This window comes from Gavia stellata, chromosome 2 (genome assembly GCF_030936135.1).
Source record: "Gavia stellata isolate bGavSte3 chromosome 2, bGavSte3.hap2, whole genome shotgun sequence".
In the NCBI taxonomy this organism is placed as follows: Eukaryota; Metazoa; Chordata; class Aves; order Gaviiformes; family Gaviidae; genus Gavia; species Gavia stellata.
Genome location: NC_082595.1, coordinates 109,131,192 through 109,149,039, shown reverse-complemented (window position 1 = coordinate 109,149,039; position 17,848 = coordinate 109,131,192). Strand labels below are relative to the sequence as shown.

Below are 17,848 nucleotides of genomic sequence, written 5' to 3'. Positions count from 1 at the left end.
CTGAGGTTGCCAGGCTTTGAGGTATCCCCTGCTAGCTCCTGGGAAGCAGGGCTTGACCTAGGAAGACATATCCCAAGTGCAGAATGATTAGATGTCTGAGAGCCCACTCCATCCAAATTCATCGTAAAAATAGTGACAGTGTCCTTCACAGGAGAGAAAATATAAAAGGAGATAAAAGAGTAACCCATCCTGAGATGATAGACTGGGATTGCCAGCTCACACAAGGCAAGAACAAAGGAGGCATTTGACAGAGCTGAAGAGAGTCAAAACCAAGGGATGGAAATACCCTTTCATGCACTATGTATTTAGACCACAGAATTCATTGCTTCAAGAAGTCATTGAGACTAAATATTAGAAAGATTTGAAAGATCAGATCTGTACTACTGACAAATCTTATCCAGTTGTAGATGGTAAAAGGAAAATGTTGGCAAGGAGATGAAACCTTATGTTTTAAGGAGCAGCTAACATCTAAGTAGGGATTAAAATGAGGCTTTCATGGGATGGGGAGATCATCTCACATCCAGCTAACAAGCAGAAGTTTCTTATACTGTATTTGGAAGCATCTGGTTTTGAACAGTAGCTGGAAGAGTATGCAGGAGTAAATCAACCGCTGATCTAAACAAGTTGCCAGTTCTTATGTTCCAAAGCTGTTTTCCCCTCCCGTCTCACTGTCACAAGTAGTTTGTAATCTGAAAAGTAACAGACAAATTAAGTAGTAATATCCCTTTTTAACATTTAGAGAGTGAGTAGGTTAAAACTGTGATTTTCCAAACACAGCTCCCTTGCACTGGAATTGGAGAGGCTGAATGGCCTTGCTCAAGTCTAGAAAGGCAGCCTGTGGTAGAATTAAAAAATGGACTGAATTAATAAGGTCTGTAAAGAGTTGATAAATCCGTATGGAGAAGGAGTACAGAGCAAGGTGGAAATTTTGCAGGACACAATAATATTTTACCCTTAATCTTGTAATTTTATTGCAAAACCATTTGTTTACCCATCTCTTAGAGTTCCTTTGATTGTGAGATAATGACTGGCTATTAGATGTATGGTTGCATTTTGCTCTTCTGTTGTCTTCAGGTGGCAAACTCTTGTTCACTGGTCCAGGACCTGTAGAACTGCATGCTCATTACATTCTGATATCTGATGGAGGAGAGCTCCAGGTGGGATCCCCTGAGGCCCCTTTCCATCACAAAGCACACATCTGTCTCTATGGAAGCCTCCATTCTCCGCCATTATTTCCATACGGGGTCAAGTTCCTGGCAGTGAGGAATGGGACCCTTTCCATTCATGGTAAGTGCATTTTTTCTTCTCTTCAAAAGCAAAGCACGAATGAATAAAAGAAAACGAAACAAAGAAAAAAGTTTTTGGAGAAAAAAAAATCTTGGTCATGAACTTGGATTTCTAATTACAGTTAAGTATTTGTTGAAACCAGGTTTTGGGCCAGAACGTCATATCTTTGCATTCACCATAAGACTCCTATGTCTGCAGTATCTTATACACGAAAGCTTAGTGCTGTATCTCTATGAAAGCTCCCATACTGGGAGCTGGGTCATTTTCAAAATCTGGGTCCCAAGAAGAAGATAGATGGTATCAAGTAGTTATGAAACCCTGGAAATCATTTAGGTGCCCAGAAGATGTTTGAATTTATGCATGTCTGTCCACAAATGAAAGTCTCCATCCCTTGGAAAGTGTACCTCAGATCTCTGTTGTGAATGATGTGGGTTTGCTCTGCTACTAGAACGGGGTATCCTTCTCCCCTCATCTCTCTCTGTAACAACTGGGAAGTTTCCTCCCCAAAGAGGGTATGGCTCTTGGGTTTCCAAGAGAGGGTAGTCTGCCAGGTAGGTCCCATGGTGAGGCCATTACTGCAGTTAGTAGCCTGTGCCAGCTGGAGTGGGGATGATACTTCTCAAAGCACCAGCAAAGTGCTCCTGGCAGTGTGTTTTCCCCTCCTCCTGAACCTCTCTGTGCTGTGCTGGCATCCCAATGCCAGTGGTCTGTCTCTAGCATTAGGAGCACAGCTGGCATCTCTCTGTTTTCCTGGTGGTCCACAGAGCTGCACATACTCAGCACAGGTTGTTGTCATAAATGACAAGTCCAGGGCTATGCAGAAAAAACATGGCAATGCCAAGAAGTTCAGTCCTTGATGCCCAGTCCTCTGCTCTAACCACTGGACCTTTCTCTGAAAGGAAGCCCTGTAGGGCCAGACCTCTACGTTCCTACCAAGTGGAAGAGACAAGGGACCTACAAGTCAGAAAATGGCTGTAGGTTTGCAGATCACAGGATCATTAAGGTTGGAAAAGGCCTATAAGACCGTCAAGTCCAACCATCAACCCAACACCACCATGCCCACTAAACCGTATCCCACAGTGCCACATCTACATGTTTTTTGAACACAAATGTTGTGTTTTTTGAACACGGATGTTGTGGCATAGAAGAATTTAGATACAGAGCTTTTTTGGAAGGCTATGAAACACAGGTGTAGAATAGCTATTTCTTGGTGCAGTAGATTGGATATGGAATTCAGGTCCAAACACAGCATGAACCAGAATGTTAGTGCAATGCATGTATTGGGCTGTTTCTAAAGGCAGTATGTGTCATAGAGGAGAAAAAAAAAAGGCCAACATATCTGAATGCCTTATCTCCCTCCCTTATGTTCTTGTGTGTCAACCTTCATACTGGTAGGCGTTTGTATCCTCCAGCAGGGCTTGAACTTACACCCTCCTGGCCTACAGGCAGAAACGTTGCTATCTGAGCATCGCTGACACATATGGCTCTCAGTCAAAAATGATGTCAGACACTGAGGGGTACAGTCTGAGCAGAGAGAGGGAGCGAGCTGTACCGCTGTGCGGTAATCCTGTCAGTTCACAGGAGCCGAGCAAGGTCAGGCGAGGGTGGTTGTTGGAGGGGGGTCAGTGAACAGATGCTTTTCTGAATCAGGAGAGATCAGCGGAGGTGCTCCTGGTAGTGGCAAGGGAGGTGGGTTGCATTGCTCCCGAAAGCCACGTCAGGTGCTCTTGAGCACTTTGTCGAGACACGGCAAGGCTAAATTATTTAGAGCTTGCAAATGGCTTTAATTATTTCAGTAAACTGGCTTTGCAGAAGGACAGAACGTTTCTATGCCATTTCCTAGAGGGGGTCTGTGAAGAAGTGCTGTTAGATCATCTGGGCTGAACTGACTGTCCGTTACTGGCCATTGAGCTTCACACAGTTATCCCAGCCTTGAGTTCAGTAACTCGCATTAGATTAAAGCATGCCTTCCAGAAAGGCTTGGTCTTTGAGGACATCAAGGGAAACAGGAGCCAGCATTTTCTGTAGGAGCTTGTTCCAGGGGATTAATTTAGTTAATCATCCATGGTTTGGTTTTTTTTTTTTTTTCTTTTTTAAGAAAAGTATTAAAATGTCTGATATGAATTTGCCTGGTAACAGCTTTTGCTGTTTCTCTTTCTCTATCTCCTGCTACTTTAAAGTATCCTTCCATTCCCAGTTTGACCCTTGTAAGTCAGGATTTTGTCCTTAAATTCTCAGAGCTTTATAACAAGAGCCTTGTCTTCTTCGTTCTGCTATGTTTTCTAGCAATGTAGGAAAAACCAGTAAAATCTCCTTGCAGCTGTGCTGCTTCTCGCTTCCCTTCAGAGCCTGTATCATCACTGGCTTGTTGACTCCATCCTCACAGACAACCCATGAAATTACAGAGACAAACAGGGCAGAAATACTTTTTACAGTGTTACTTCGGCAATATGATGGAGGGAAGTAAACCCAGGTGTCCATGTCAGTACACTCAAGGCATTTCTCACTGATATTTCATACATTTTACCCAATGCCATAATTCCCAGTGAGTCTTCATTCCTGAGGAAACCAAGAAGGTGAGGTCTGCAACCCCAGCATTACCTGGATGGAGATACGTGGAGTCAAAGGTGGCTTGGCCCATTAGCAGAAACATCTTTTGGTTTCAATTTCTTATCAACTGTTATTCAAATGATCAATGTCTTACTCAAGAAATCCAGACTAGCTACGAAGTCCCTTTTAAGCTCTGCACTACATACGGTCCCAGTGCATGGCTGCAAATAAGGTTCATTCAAACCATGTAATCCGCAATTTAGCATTGAAGCAGTAGAAGCCCGCTAGAAAACAAGACCAAAAGGAGTGCGTTCTTTTGCTGGGCTCATATTGCTTGCATGAAACAGAAATATGCTGTTCTGTCTCCAATTTAGTACCAGTCTGGCCTGTGGTATAGAACAAATTGTTGAGCATGACAGCCTCTTTCATATATATATGAGAGAGGCTGACATGCTCAGCAATATATGTTTGTGAGATACATATATACACACACATATATATGTTATCTCAGATCAAAATCATTAAATAAGCAGGCTTCCAAATTCTTAGCTGTCTTGGTGTAGACAGGACTGAGCGCATTTTAATTTCTTTTCTCTTTCAGACTGGGAAGTTTGGGGGATGCTCTGCAGCCATGGTTGAGTTCAGATTGTTTAGCAAGTGCTGTCAGCTCCTCACTTTGATATGTTAATATGACTAAGGGTTTCCCACAATCCCCTTGAGAGTGGCAGTCCTTTGCTCCGGTGGTTGTAGCAGACTGGGAAATTTCACTGTTGCCTTTGGCTTTAGCCAACTCCCCTGCCAGTCAGAGCGTGCCACCCATAAACTGCCTGTCAATCACACATCAGTTTTAGAGGGGGTTTCAGTCAGCCAGGGCAACTTGACTTTTTGACAATGTAATTATGGCCCTTGCATCCGCAGTAGGGGCCTGAGCAGGGCTGAGAGAATTTTATTGATTGTTCAGAAGGGAAATTTATCACTGTCTCCAGCTCCATTCGCACTTTATTCCCTGAGAAACTCTCCTGACAAGCTTCGGGAGAGAAGTTTAGCATGGTGGCCTTGGCTGTTCTTGCGCCTTTGTCCTTCCCGGGGAAACTGGACTGGAGACACCGGCGGATGCTGAGCGGAGGGCAGGGAGCGGGTGCGGAGGCAGTGTAAGTGGAGGTGCTGCATCAGTAGCCGAGGACACCTACCCTTTCTTTGTGACAGCCTGATTTCGTGGTCCCAACACTCTTATTACCACGGCTGGAAAAATTTTAAAGGCCTTTTCCATTCCGTTCCATTTTTAGCAGTCCTGTGTAGATAAGGTCGTTATTTCATTCTGTTCCCTCGAAACAGACTGTGCCTCTTCCTAAAAGAAAACCAGCACTTTTACTGTGTATTTAGCAGAAACTTTGTCAGTGCCCATACTGTGATAATACAGGGCATGAACATATGAGCCTGTTCCCTGCATTTTGACTAATAGCGTACACCTCTCCTACTAGATGGAAGAAGTTACACTTCCAATTTAATAACACACTACATTCAATTTGTCCAGATGGTGAAAACTCTTTGGTAAAGGAAAATAAAAACAATGCTCAGAGAGTTTTGGTTTAATACTGTACCTATTTATAATCAGCATAATTAAAACAGAAGTGTCAGTGATCATTTCAGTCCCCTAAAGTCATGGATACTCCTGCTGCAAAGAACGTCCCTGCCCTTGCAATGCATGCTGACAGTGGAAGATGACATTATAGAGGGAATTCTGTGCTTCTTATATCCCATAATTCCCTGCAACCAAAACAATCTTATACATTTTCAGTGTTAGCTCAGGAAAAAAGTATTTTCTATCAGTTGAAGCAATTATTAATTTTAATCACTTTTAATCAATAATAAAACACAAAAATATTTGTGAGCTGTGCACTGTGCTCTATGGAGCCTGCACATTTCTCAAGAGATCAAACATTTAATCAAATGCTTTTTGCTTTTCCTCCATTAAGCAGCGTTATGTGGCTGTGCTGAGTTTGAGATTAAGAGATCATAGACAACATGAGAGAATTTGTTCTGCTTTACTCACATATTAAAAAGAAAAGCTTCCAAGGGGGAAAAAAAAAATAAAAAAAAATCTGTAGCAGGGGGATTCAAGATAGGGTGCAGAGATCTGCTAGAGATAAGATACGCTTTTTTACCTTACTAAAATGTTCGTCCATTCAATACAGGTTATTTCCCACTGACTGAAACCATTGATTTGCACAGCCCTGTTACACCGTGAGATCAGATCCTTTTCCCCTTCCTGGGGTCACTTCCATAGGTTGGTTCTTCTTAGATGCTAGTTATTCTGTGTGGTGGTTGCAGGAGGCTTTTTGCCTTCTGTGACAGCGTTTTTCCTTTCAAGACCTTGACTTTAATATGATGCATTAAAGCAGATGGCTCTTGAACAGAAGGCTAAGCTTGCCTTGAATCCCCTTGCGTTCACTGGGGGTAAGAAACTGCACTTAGGCACTTCCCATGGAGTAACTAATGTACAATGACTTGTTCCTTCACTTTCTTACTCACAAATATGAGATGACCATTAGATTTTAAAGACCTAGCAGATGTGGGAAAAAAAAACCAGAGAGCTGGGTTCAGGGGAAGCTGCTGTGTCTTTCACAGTTCGCCCTTCTTCCTAAGAGAAATGCATCGATCATCTTTGATTTAAACTTAAATCAGTTTCTGTGTATTTTGGTGCTGATCTTAATGAGGAAAACATGTGATGTAAAGGGGACTGAGAGATGGGTGCATATATATATATATGTAAAAAATATATATAGACTCTAGCTAATATATTAGCTTGTGTTTCTTGACAGGGGGAGGCCTGTGGGTTACTACAAATGTGGAGGCTTTTTGTGGGATGAAATAGCCGCTTCTTTTAAACCTTTAAATATAACATTGAAATACCCCTTCCAATTCTGGCCCCGGCTACAACTGGGAGTTGGCTGGAGGAAGAGAAGCAACCAACAACAAAATCAGGGTGAATTTCCACCCCAGATGGGAGAAAGCCTGCAAAGTTTGGCAAGCTGAGAAGCCTGGACCCAGATCTGGGTTTTTTCAGGGCTGCAGCCTGAGCCAGGCAGGGACCCTCCATTTGGGCTCTTCTTCACTTTTCCCACGTGTCTAATTCTCTTTCATCGCGTGCCGGGGATGTAGCAAACTGATCTTGGCATTTAAATGGTCGTGCCACCCCACGTACCCATTCCCGCCAGCAGACATTCCCCATCTCGTTTGGCAGCAGTGCGGGAGATTAACTGGCAATAATGCAAAATGTTAACAGCTGTGCACAGCTCGCGACGGGATCGCGCAATCATTGGCTGCTGCGTACGAAGCTGTGTGTTCCTGGTGTCAGTTTAAAGAGGTTTTCCTGCGTGGCACCTTTGGTTGTGAGCTATTTTCAGGCGCGGAGCGTGGTTTTTGTGTCAGGGTCGCTGGTTTATGCAAAGGCATTGAAGGACCTGGGAAAATCTTTCCCCTTCCTTTCTGGACTGATGTAAGTTGACAAAGTGACTGGGTAACCTCTGATTAAAGGAAGTGTTTGGAAATGTTTGCATTTATGGGACAGCACACAGGGAGGGCATTTTTTCTGCAGTGTAATGTAGCAGGGAAGAACAACAACAAGAGTTTCCATAGACCTGTTTGATCACATAGACCTCCCCATCCTCAGTAGGATACTCTTTGCCTTCTTGAGGGTGCCGTTCAAAAATATTTAGGTGGATATGCTTTAAGGTGAAAAGTGTAGTTTCATGAAAGGGAAACATTCAGCTGGTCTAGGTCATTTTCAAGGATATTTCCTACTGCAGAAAATAAAAATGATTCACTGCATCCTCTCGTTCGGATGATGTCAGATTTTATTCCTTATTGGGAGAAGGAAAAGTTGTGTAATTCTATCATTTTGCTTTCATCTGGACTTTCATAGTATTATTTTTAATATTATATCTGTTTCATATCAACATCTCTACACTAGTGAATTGCAATGTTTTTACAGAATAAAAATCAAAACCCTTAAACCCTCAAAGTGACATTGGTACAAAGTAAAAAAAAAAGTGTAATGGTTCCAAAACTAATTTTTTTGTGGAATTTTTGTTCTGTGGAAGATGTTGAAGATTTGGCCTCGTTTGAATTTGGAGTGAAATCACATCTGGCTAGCCGTAGACTTGTATTTCATCCTCCAGAACCCACTTATAATGGGGAAACATCACCCCTATTTTACATGAGAGGAGGAAGAAGCCAGAGAGATGCTGAAGCTGTGTCTGTGTTGGGCCTTGGATGAGTGGGTCATCAAGCAGGTTAAAAGCCGATGTTAAAAAGCTGGGCTCTGATTCATCTCTGTGCATTCACAGTGCTTGGACAGAAAATATCTGCTAGAAAATGTTGCATATCCTCATATTGCATAGGCAACCTCAGCCCAAAGCAGCATCCCAATCCCCTGCCCTGGTGAATGGAGCGAAATCCAATTGGCGGCCGGTCACAAGCAGAGTCCCCCAGGGCTCAGTTTTGGGACTGGTCTTGTTTAATATCTTTATTGATGATCTCGATGAGGGGATGTAGTGTTCCTTCAGCAAGTTTGCAGATGACACCAAGTTGGGCGGGAGCATTGATCTGCTGGAGGGTCGGGAGGCTCTGCAGAAGGATCTGGACAGACTGGATCATTGGGCCAAGGCCGATAGTGTGAGGTTCAACAAGGCCAAGTGCCGGGTCCTGCACTTGGGTCACAACAACCCCATGCAATGCTACAGGCTTGGGGACGAGTGACTGGAAAGCTGCCCCACAGAAAAGGACCTGGGGGTGTTGGTTGACAGCCGGCTGAAGATGAGCCAGCAGTGTGCCCAGGTGGCCAAGAAGGCCAACGGCATCCTGGCCTGTATCAGAAAGAGTGTGGCCAGCAGGAGCAGGGAGGGGATCGTGCCCCTGTACTCGGCGCTGGTGAGGCCGCACCTCGAATGCTGTGTTCAGTTTTGGGCCCCTCACTCCAAGAAGGACATTGAGGTGCTGGAGTGTGTCCAGAGAAGGGCGACGGAGCTGGTGAGGGGTCTGGAGCACAAGTCTGATGAGGAGTGGCTGAGGGAACTGGGGTTGTTCAGTCTGGAGAAGAGGAGACTGAGGGGAGACCTCATCGCTCTCTACAACTCCCTGAAAGGGGGTTGCAGAGAGGTGGGTGTTGGTCTCTTCTCCCAAGTGACGAGTGACAGGACAAGAAGAAATGGCCTCAGGTTGTGCCAGGGGAGGTTTAGACTGCATATTAGGAAAAATGTCTGTCCTGAGAGAGTGGTGAGACACTGGAATAAGCTGCCCAGGGAGGTGGTGGAGTTACAATCCCTGGAGGTGTTCAAGGAACGTGTGGACATGGCATTGTGGGACATGGTTTAATGGACATGGTGGTGTTGGGTTGATGGTTGGACTTGATGATCTTACAGGTCTTTTCCAACCTTAGTGATCCTGTGATTCTGTGATTAGAGCCTCTCCACAAAGGACCTCTGTCCAGAGCCAAGCACATGACAGTGCCACAAGGAAGATGGCACATGATGGCTTTGTGCATAGGAACCTACCAAGGTTCACACGAGGGGACCAAGTAGGTCCAAATTTGCTGTCTCAATTTGCCCGTTGCTTGCATAAAACTTGTTCCTGATGCTGGGTGTGGTCCCACACAATGGGGACATCAAACGAGCTATGGGTTGAGCCCATGCTCAAATCCAGTCTTAAATACCTGGGATGATCCTGAGAGCCCAGCACCGAGGCTGCTGCAGGTTGCCTGTGCAGCAGTGAAAAAGCTGATAAGCTCCCAAGGTGTCCCAACGGTTAATGAGCAGTTATAAATTAGAAAGGACCTCCAATTTACCTCGGGGCGTGAATGGAAAGCTTTCTGCACTGGTTGTGCTGGGAAGTAGTGGAAAAGCTGTCTGCATCTCCCCAGGAGCTGCCCACACACAGCAGTTTGTCCTGCAGTACTATATGGGGGTGGAAAGACATCTCCCACTTTCAGAGCAGAAACATCCCTGTCTTTCCAAGATGCGTAGCTGGAAAAAACCAGACTCCTCTCGTTACAAAACAAGCTAGAAACATTGTGCAAATGCCTAGGGAATATACCTAGGACTGGAATTAACAGAGAGAAAAAGCAAGCTGGAAATGTTCAAGTCCAGGGTGCTGAGCTCTCACGGTTCAGGCAGATGTGTTTAAACACACATGAAAGGTAGGGAAGCAGCTCTCACTCTTCCTTTTCTGATTCCCGACACTTTATGGACAGTGATTGGACCAGTCACTGCAAGAGTTGAGGTAGCTGGGACATTTTTTTAAAAAAGTCTTCATCAAATCCAAGTTCATGAAAGAATTTTTTCAGGTCCTTAATTAAGGATCTGGGACTTTAAGGTCCATTTGACCGTGGAGAGCTGTAGCAGCACAGCTGTGTGCTATCCTGACAAAGGAGGCTTTCTGGAAAAGATTTTCTATATGAAATATCATACATTATTATTTTTTTTGTTCGTTTTATTAACTGAAGCAGCAGCAGCAAAAAGTCTTTGTCCTGGATGTAAAAATATATTAAAAAAAAAAATCTCTTTTTGGAAGCATTTCCAATGGGTGTATTGTCATTTATCACTTTGAAATTTGGAAATTTTAGGAATGGCCAAGCTAAGTCTGAATAGGCAGTGCAATTTGAATAGGGAAAAGGGAATAGTAAGGGATTACGACAGTGGAGAGGAAGCTGGATTCCTTAGGCAGTCTGACACCTGAAATGCTGCAGTAAATTGTTTTGTGTTTTATTACCGGAGACTTTTATACCAGTGGTGTGGGTTTTTTTCTTTTTTATCATAGCTATAATCCATTGAACTACATTTTTAACTCTGTCTCTTGCAAAATTCTTTTCTTTTCTTTGGGAGTGTAAACTGCTTGTTTCTTTTCACTTTGTTCATGGGAATTGAAAGATCTTATTCTCATTTACACTAAAGATTTACAACGTAGCTGCAACAGATTGACAGGTTATCTGCAGTATAACTTGTATAGTCACGGTAAGTAGATTGTGTGTCTGAGCCCTGCAGTTCTTGTAAATTCCTTTTGTGGTATAAAGGGATCTCATTACCTCAACTTTAAAGCGCCAATAAACTGTCAAAAGGTGTAAAAGAGCTTTATAGTTTGTCAACACTACAAACAAACTGTGTGTTCGTAACCCAAGTTAATTAATTTGTGGCAAATAGGAGTGAAGACGAGATGCAGCAGGATCCTGGCCCTGTGTAGGCAGAGGAGAAGGGTTCAAAGTCTGCTGTCCCATGCCAGAAGAGGAAGATGGTTTAAAACATTTAAACAACTTTTGGGAGAAAGGCCAACAGTCCCATGGCAGGCTTAGGGCTGGAACCAGTCCTCCTAATACTCATTTAAGGAGTTTAGTTTCTACCAACACTCCCGTGCATAATCCAGACTCTCCAGCTCTGCCTGACTCTGGATGTGCCTCACACTGGTTGCTGTCAGGCTTGGTTAGGAGGTTCCCTGGGTATCTAGGTTAGGTGACAACATGTACTCCAAAAAGTCTTGTTTTCAGGTCAGGGGCATCTCTTTTCCATCTAAGCAACATGTCATCTAGTCACTGAAATTCTTAGATCTGGAACACCCCATAGAATCACAGAATCACTAAGGTTGGAAAAGACCTGTAAGATCATCAAGTCCAACCATCAACCCAACACCACCATGCCCATTAAACCATGTCCCACAATGCCACATCCACATGTTCCTTGAACACCTCCAGTGATGGTGACTCCACCACCTCCCTGGGCAGCCTGTTCCAGTGTTTCACCACTCTCTCAGTAAAGAAATAGGTTTAAGATGGAAGTCATCTAATGAAATAGAAAGGTGTGATAGGCAAGAGTTCCTTTCAGAACAAACTGGTGGTTAGGGAGATAGTTAGGCAGTGAGATCTGGGGTCTCAAACGCCTTCTGGTTGCCACTGGAGTAAGAACACGAACGTGTTGTCTGTGGATGCAGATTGTGACTGAATTAGCTCCTATCCATGGCAATCCCCTTGCCTGAATTAGGAAACAACTCTCCTGTGCCTGTAGTGGGACAGAGAAGCTCCTTCAGAAGGTGATTCAGAGTGTGTAGGCTGTCCAGGACCCTATTTTTCCCATTGACTATATGACTTGTCTCCTAATTAATTAGATTACAGTTGCCTCTCCCTACCCTGTAGTAATTTTTTTCAAAACCCTCTATTTCAGTGTTTCCAATTGTAGCAGCTTCTGCTTTCAAAGCTGGGTGATCAGAGATAGCTATCCAGCACCCAGTTTAAATTTTCAACACCCATTGAGGCGCCCAACGTACACCTGGAAGAGGAAATAATATTCATGTCTTTTGTAATCGGAGGTTTGTAAATAATGACCTAATTTATCTAAACCTACAACACTCAGTACAATCCACACTTTGTTTTCTGTAGACAGACTTTCTTGTAATCCTGGGGATAAGTATGTCGTGACATACCTTGCTGAGTTTGCTGAGTTTTGATGTGATTCTGAGACATTTCTGTAAAGGTCAAATTCTCATCCACCACTTAGGACTAGGTGAAATCAGTTAGTGAAGTCATATAGCATCCTACATAGATTTATAAAATGTTTTGTGGTAGGGGCTGTGAGAAATTAAATTTATACTATTTTTCTTCTTCTCTACTTGACATAGAAAAGAGAGTGGCATTGTACACATCAGAATTGCCTTGTTCTTAATAATGATGCCAGGCCTATATAAGACTGCTTGTTCACATCATGCTTCCAACAGGAGGCAAAACCCAGGGTCCTGGTGCCAAGATGTTCCTTATGCTATGATTTGTGATTAATTCACTTTGGAATTTGCTTTCAAGTCTTTGCATTTCTGGGTTGCCATTTGACAACACGGTTCTGCTCTGCTCAGTATTTAAAGGTGTTTCTGTCAAGTCATTTAGCAAAATGTTCAATTCTTGCTTTGCCTGCAATAGCATTTTGAGTCTAAAGGCTCTGTCCTGTCCCTTTAACAGGAAGGCACTTCTGCTTTAGATCTCAAGATGTGGGTTTTTTTTTCCATTCTGAGCTTAGTTAATTATTAAAAATGAATTCAATAATTAAGGAGTTATACAGATTCATCTATTTTTCAGCACTTTTGAGTGTTTCTGCTTGCAGTACTTTTTGGGGGAAGAAAAATTTAAATATACCACAGCTGTTGGTCTTTTAAACCTTCTACTTTCAAACAAGTGATTTATTTACCTGTTGCACAGTCCAGTCCCAATCGCTGAAAATTATTTTATGAACCCTGCATGTTTCATCTGAAATAGAGTTTGTTTTCAAGGGGAAACAAGAAACAGGGCTCTGAGCCTCCAAAGGGTGGTACTGCAGACAGACCGCACAGGCAGGGGTCTTTGTTTCAGGGAACCCCCTTCAGGTATTCATGATCTTTATAGAAAGTCCATTGGTTCTTTGAAGGAGATGAGCAGGAGAAGACCTCTGGGAAACAAAAGTTGTCTCCCAGCTGGAGACCATTCCCTCCTGAGATGTTCATCCACACATTTCACCTCCCCCTTTAGAAGTTGGGTGTAGGAGCACCTCTGAAAAGTGGTGTACCCTATCCAGCCAGCCTACCCTTGGTAGATGAGCAGAGGCCTGGAAGCTTCTTCAAGAAGCAGGAGCAATTTGATTTGGCTGTCTGCCAGAGGTTTGGCCCTTCATTTACCTCAGTGTTAATATAAAGGACCATTTCAGGCACCCTACAGTATCCAAGGTATCTATGTGGGTCTGGCAGATAGGACATAGGACTTACGTCAGACCAATGCCTTTCTGGAACAGCAGCTAGAGACCAATTGTACATCCAAAATGACATGTTTAGGCACCTGAAACCCACATGCGGTCTCCAAACTCAGTCAAGTCAACTGCAGACACCACTGGTTATAGTGACTAAGGGGCTTCATGGGTGTTGTGCTCTTTTTCAAGCTATCTTCGTTTAAATCTGTTGGATACTGAAGTTAGAGAACGTGGGGGTGGCATGTTTTCCTATAATTGGAACTATGTGAGATATAGGTTGCAATGTTATACTTTGGAAAAAAATGTGAAATTTTAGGGTTACCAGCTGTAAAATTGTTTTAGAAAGGGGAATGACTGATTTTAAATATTAATGAATGATGACTACTTGAGGAACAGTGTAGTATATTTCTGTGTGGGTGTATGATGGGCTCCCATCAAAACCATAGGGCTAGGAATATGTTATAGTTAAGTATCATCCCTCCTGGGTGAATTGACCAGAAAAGTATCCCTGACCAAACCCTGTGTGTCACTTGTGTTGCTTAGGGTAGAGGAGAATCTGACCTCTGGGTGTTGTATGTGGGACTATAAATGGGAAGCAAGGAAAGAGGAATCTGATAGACTTTTTTTTTTTTTGTTCCCCCTAACGAAAATCTACTAAAAGTATTGGAAATTGGTAGCAGATCTTACATACAAAGAAATACCCCACCCCACCTAAATCATCAGGAAAAAGGTAAAAGGAACTATGGAATGGGAGACAGAGAGAGAGGCTGGGAGAGCACAGTAAGAAATTTAAAAAAAAAAAAAAAGAAAAAAAAGGGGGGGCATTTGTATACTTTGAATACTTTTCTTTTAGAAGAAAAAAACTTGAAAAGATTTTCCTTAAAAAATTTTGTTTCAGAGCTTGGAAGTGGAAAAAAGCCTGAAACAAGCCTTTTCCATTAGAGCATATTTTGAATGCAAAATAGTGGCTTGCACCTCTTAACGACAAGAGTTGTTGCCCAGCAGTGCTGCTGTAGTATGTGTGTGACAGATGTACACAATGGGAGTCAGTTGTGTGTCTGGCCACAGATGCACGCAAACACACACATTAACACATGTACACAAATCAGGACTATAAACAAAATGTCCAGAGCTGGAGAAAAATTGTATGCTGCTCGACATGCAGGTGGCTGCTCTCAGTCGTTCGCTTTTATGCGAGTCCTAAAAATTCACAAGGATCGCTCAGTGAAAGAAGGTAAATGAATAAAGACGATGAGACTGCTGCTAGTAAAAGAACACACATAGGCTGATATCAAGAGGGTTTTTCTGAGCTGGCTAAGGTTGTGCTGAGGATGAGGTCTCACAGGGAAAATCTTTGATTGCTGTGCTCATGAATGGTACAAGTTGGGCTTTGGTTATTTCTACTTTAGAAAACAGTGTGGCCCGATAGAAGCAGAACTGTAGAGCAAATGATGTAGATGCTGAGGATGCGAGGTCCACACTGTATGTGTTTTGGGGGCTACCACAGAGTCATCCTAGTCTGGTTCCATTAGTGCCTACAGTATATTGCATGTCCTACTGGATTACAGCTTCTGCATTAGTTTCACAGAATCACAGAATCACTATGGTTGGAAAAGACCTGTAAGATCATCAAGTCCAACCATCAACCAACACCACCATGCTCATTAAACCATGTCCCACAATGCCACGTCCACATGTTCCTTGAACACCTCCAGGGATGGTGACTCCACCACCTCCCTGGGCAGCCTCTTCCAATGCTTCACCACTCTCTCAATAAAGACAGTTTTCCTAATGTCCAACCTGAACCTCCCCTGGTGCAACTTGAGGCCATTTCCTCTTGTCTTGTCACTTGGGAGAAGAGACCAACACCCACCTCTCTGCAACCGACTTTCAGGTAATTCTAGAGAGCGATGAGGTGTCCCCTCAGTCTCCTCTTCTCCAGACTGAACAACCCCAGTTCCCTCAGCTGCTCCTCATCAGACTTGTGCTCCAGACCCCTCACCAGCTCCGTCGCCCTTCTCTGGACACGCTCCAGCACCTCAATGTCCTTCTTGGAGTGAGAGACCCAAAACTGAACACAGGATTCGAGGTGCGGTCTCACCAGCGCCGAGTACAGGGGCACGATCACCTCCCTGCTCCTGCTGGCCACACCATTTCTGATACAAGCCAGGATGCCATTGGCCTTCTTGGCCACCTGGGCACACTGCTGGCTCATCTTCAGCTGGCTGTTGACCAACACCCCCAGGTCCTTTTCTGCAGGACAGCTTTCCAGCCACTCGTCCCCAAGCCTGTAGCGTTGCATGGGGTTGTTGTGACCCAAGTGCAGGACCCGGCACTTGGCCTTGTTGAACCTCATCCAATTGGCCTCGGCCCATCGATCCAGCCTGTCCAGATCCCTCTGCAGAGCCTTCCTACCCTCCAGCAGATCAACACTCCCGCCTAACTTGGTGTCGTCTGGAAACTTGCTGAGGAAGCACTTAATCCCCTCATCGAGATCATCAATAAATATATTAAACAAGACCGTCCCCAAAACTGAGCCCTGGGGGACTCCACTTGTGACCGGCCGCCAACTGGATTTCACCCCATCCACCACGACTCTCTGGGCTCGGCCGTCCAGCCAGTTTTTTACCCAGCGAAGAGTGTGCCTGTCTAAACCACGAGTCGCCAGCTTCTCCAGGAGAATGTTGTGGGAGACAGTGCCGAAGGCTTTACTGAAGTCCAGGTAGACAACATCTGCAGCCTTTTCCTCATCTACTAGGCGGGTCACCTGGTCATAGAAGGAGATCAGGTTGGTCAAGCAGGACCTGCCTTTCACGAACCCGTGCTGGTTGGACCTGATCCCTTGGTTGTCCTGCACCTGCCCTGTGAGCACCGTCAAGATGAACCTTTCCATAATCTCCTTCTTCTAAAGGAAATCTATTTGATGCATTCGAAAACAGTTCCATGATGTGAACTGAAGCACGTTAAGTGAAAGATGCCTGGGAGATTTGCTTAGCTGTAAGTTGAGAAATTTCAATTCTGATTTAAGAGAAAAGAAAAGATAATAAGCCAAAAGTATCTCATCTAGGTTTAGTTGCCCATCATTGACACACAGAGCAGGTGCTCAAATCTACTTCAAGATGACAGAGTATAAAGACTTGATTCTTCCTTCCCTCATTCTGCTATGAATTTATTGACTTGGAAGTGCTACTACTTATTTCCATCTTCATTAAGGAAAGAATTGGGACACTAGAGTATAAGCAATGAGAAAGTGAAACAGGATATGGAGAGAGAGCAGCTTTCTTAAAATAATTTGAAAATGATTTATTGGATGCAACCTCTACCCTCAGTGATTTCTGGTGTTATTACTTTTGTATAGTACAACCAGGGAGGACAGTAACTTGCTGTGGGCTAAAGGTAAATTATGATCTATTGCAAAGGAGGAAAGGAAAAATATACTAAATGTGGGTGTGTGAGGCACATGCTCTCCCCTGATGGTGATCGGTGTGTTGGATCTCACTGGACTGATCTGTTCCAAAGCCTGCTAGGGAAAACGAAATGTCAAGAGTTAAAGCAAACTTCATGAAGTGAAGAAGGGAGAGTGTAATGGCAAGATGTTTCATCGCTGGGGCTTGTTGCACACAGACTTGGTAGTATGTCCACTGAGGAGGAGGGAATTTGGGAATCTGCAGTTGCAGCCTTCCAGTGGTGGCCTAAGGTTGCTGATGCAGGGAGATCTTCCTCATCGAGTTGAGGTCAAGGGAGATGTCCATCAAGGGAGATCTTCCTCTTTAAGTTGAAAATATATTTTCAGGTCTAGCCAAGAGTATGCTTCAGCAGTGTATTCTGAGATTCAAGTTTTATGGAAAAAAATCCCCTAAGTTACAACATTTAAAATAGTATGGGATGTTATTTCTGCTTTTGGATGAAAAAGGCTGAAGCAAATTCTTTTCATATGAAATGTTTAAGTCACTTAACACAAGACTTCAAAAAACAGCCCCTCGTTTTGGATCCTCCATTGGAGTGAGTTTCGAGATGACCTTGTGTTGCTAGCTGAGCAATCTGTAGTCCCTCTTAAGTTTTGAAACCGGTGATACTTGCCTTGCCATATGTCACTGAAATGACTAATAGAAGCATATGTTTTTGTGAATCTAAGTTACCTGTGGGCCTAGATTCACTGCATGTTGTTTTGGACACTTGACTGGGGAATCTAAAAATTCAAAGTGCTTTTTGCACTCAGAGGAGGATGATGGTCCCTGCAGAAAGTGCTGTTCTCCATTGGT

At 43.7% G+C, this 17,848-nt stretch overlaps 1 protein-coding gene across 1 annotated transcript in view; it reads left to right on the top strand.

Annotated features, from left to right (window-relative positions):
• Nucleotides 1–17,848, top strand: part of PKHD1 (PKHD1 ciliary IPT domain containing fibrocystin/polyductin) — a 267,464-nt gene that overhangs the window by 101,437 nt on the left and 148,179 nt on the right. Inside the window, exon 36 of the mRNA XM_059831956.1 lies at nucleotides 1,075–1,287. Within this exon, the coding sequence (XP_059687939.1) occupies nucleotides 1,075–1,287 (213 nt within the window). The remainder of the gene's footprint in view (nucleotides 1–1,074; nucleotides 1,288–17,848) is intronic.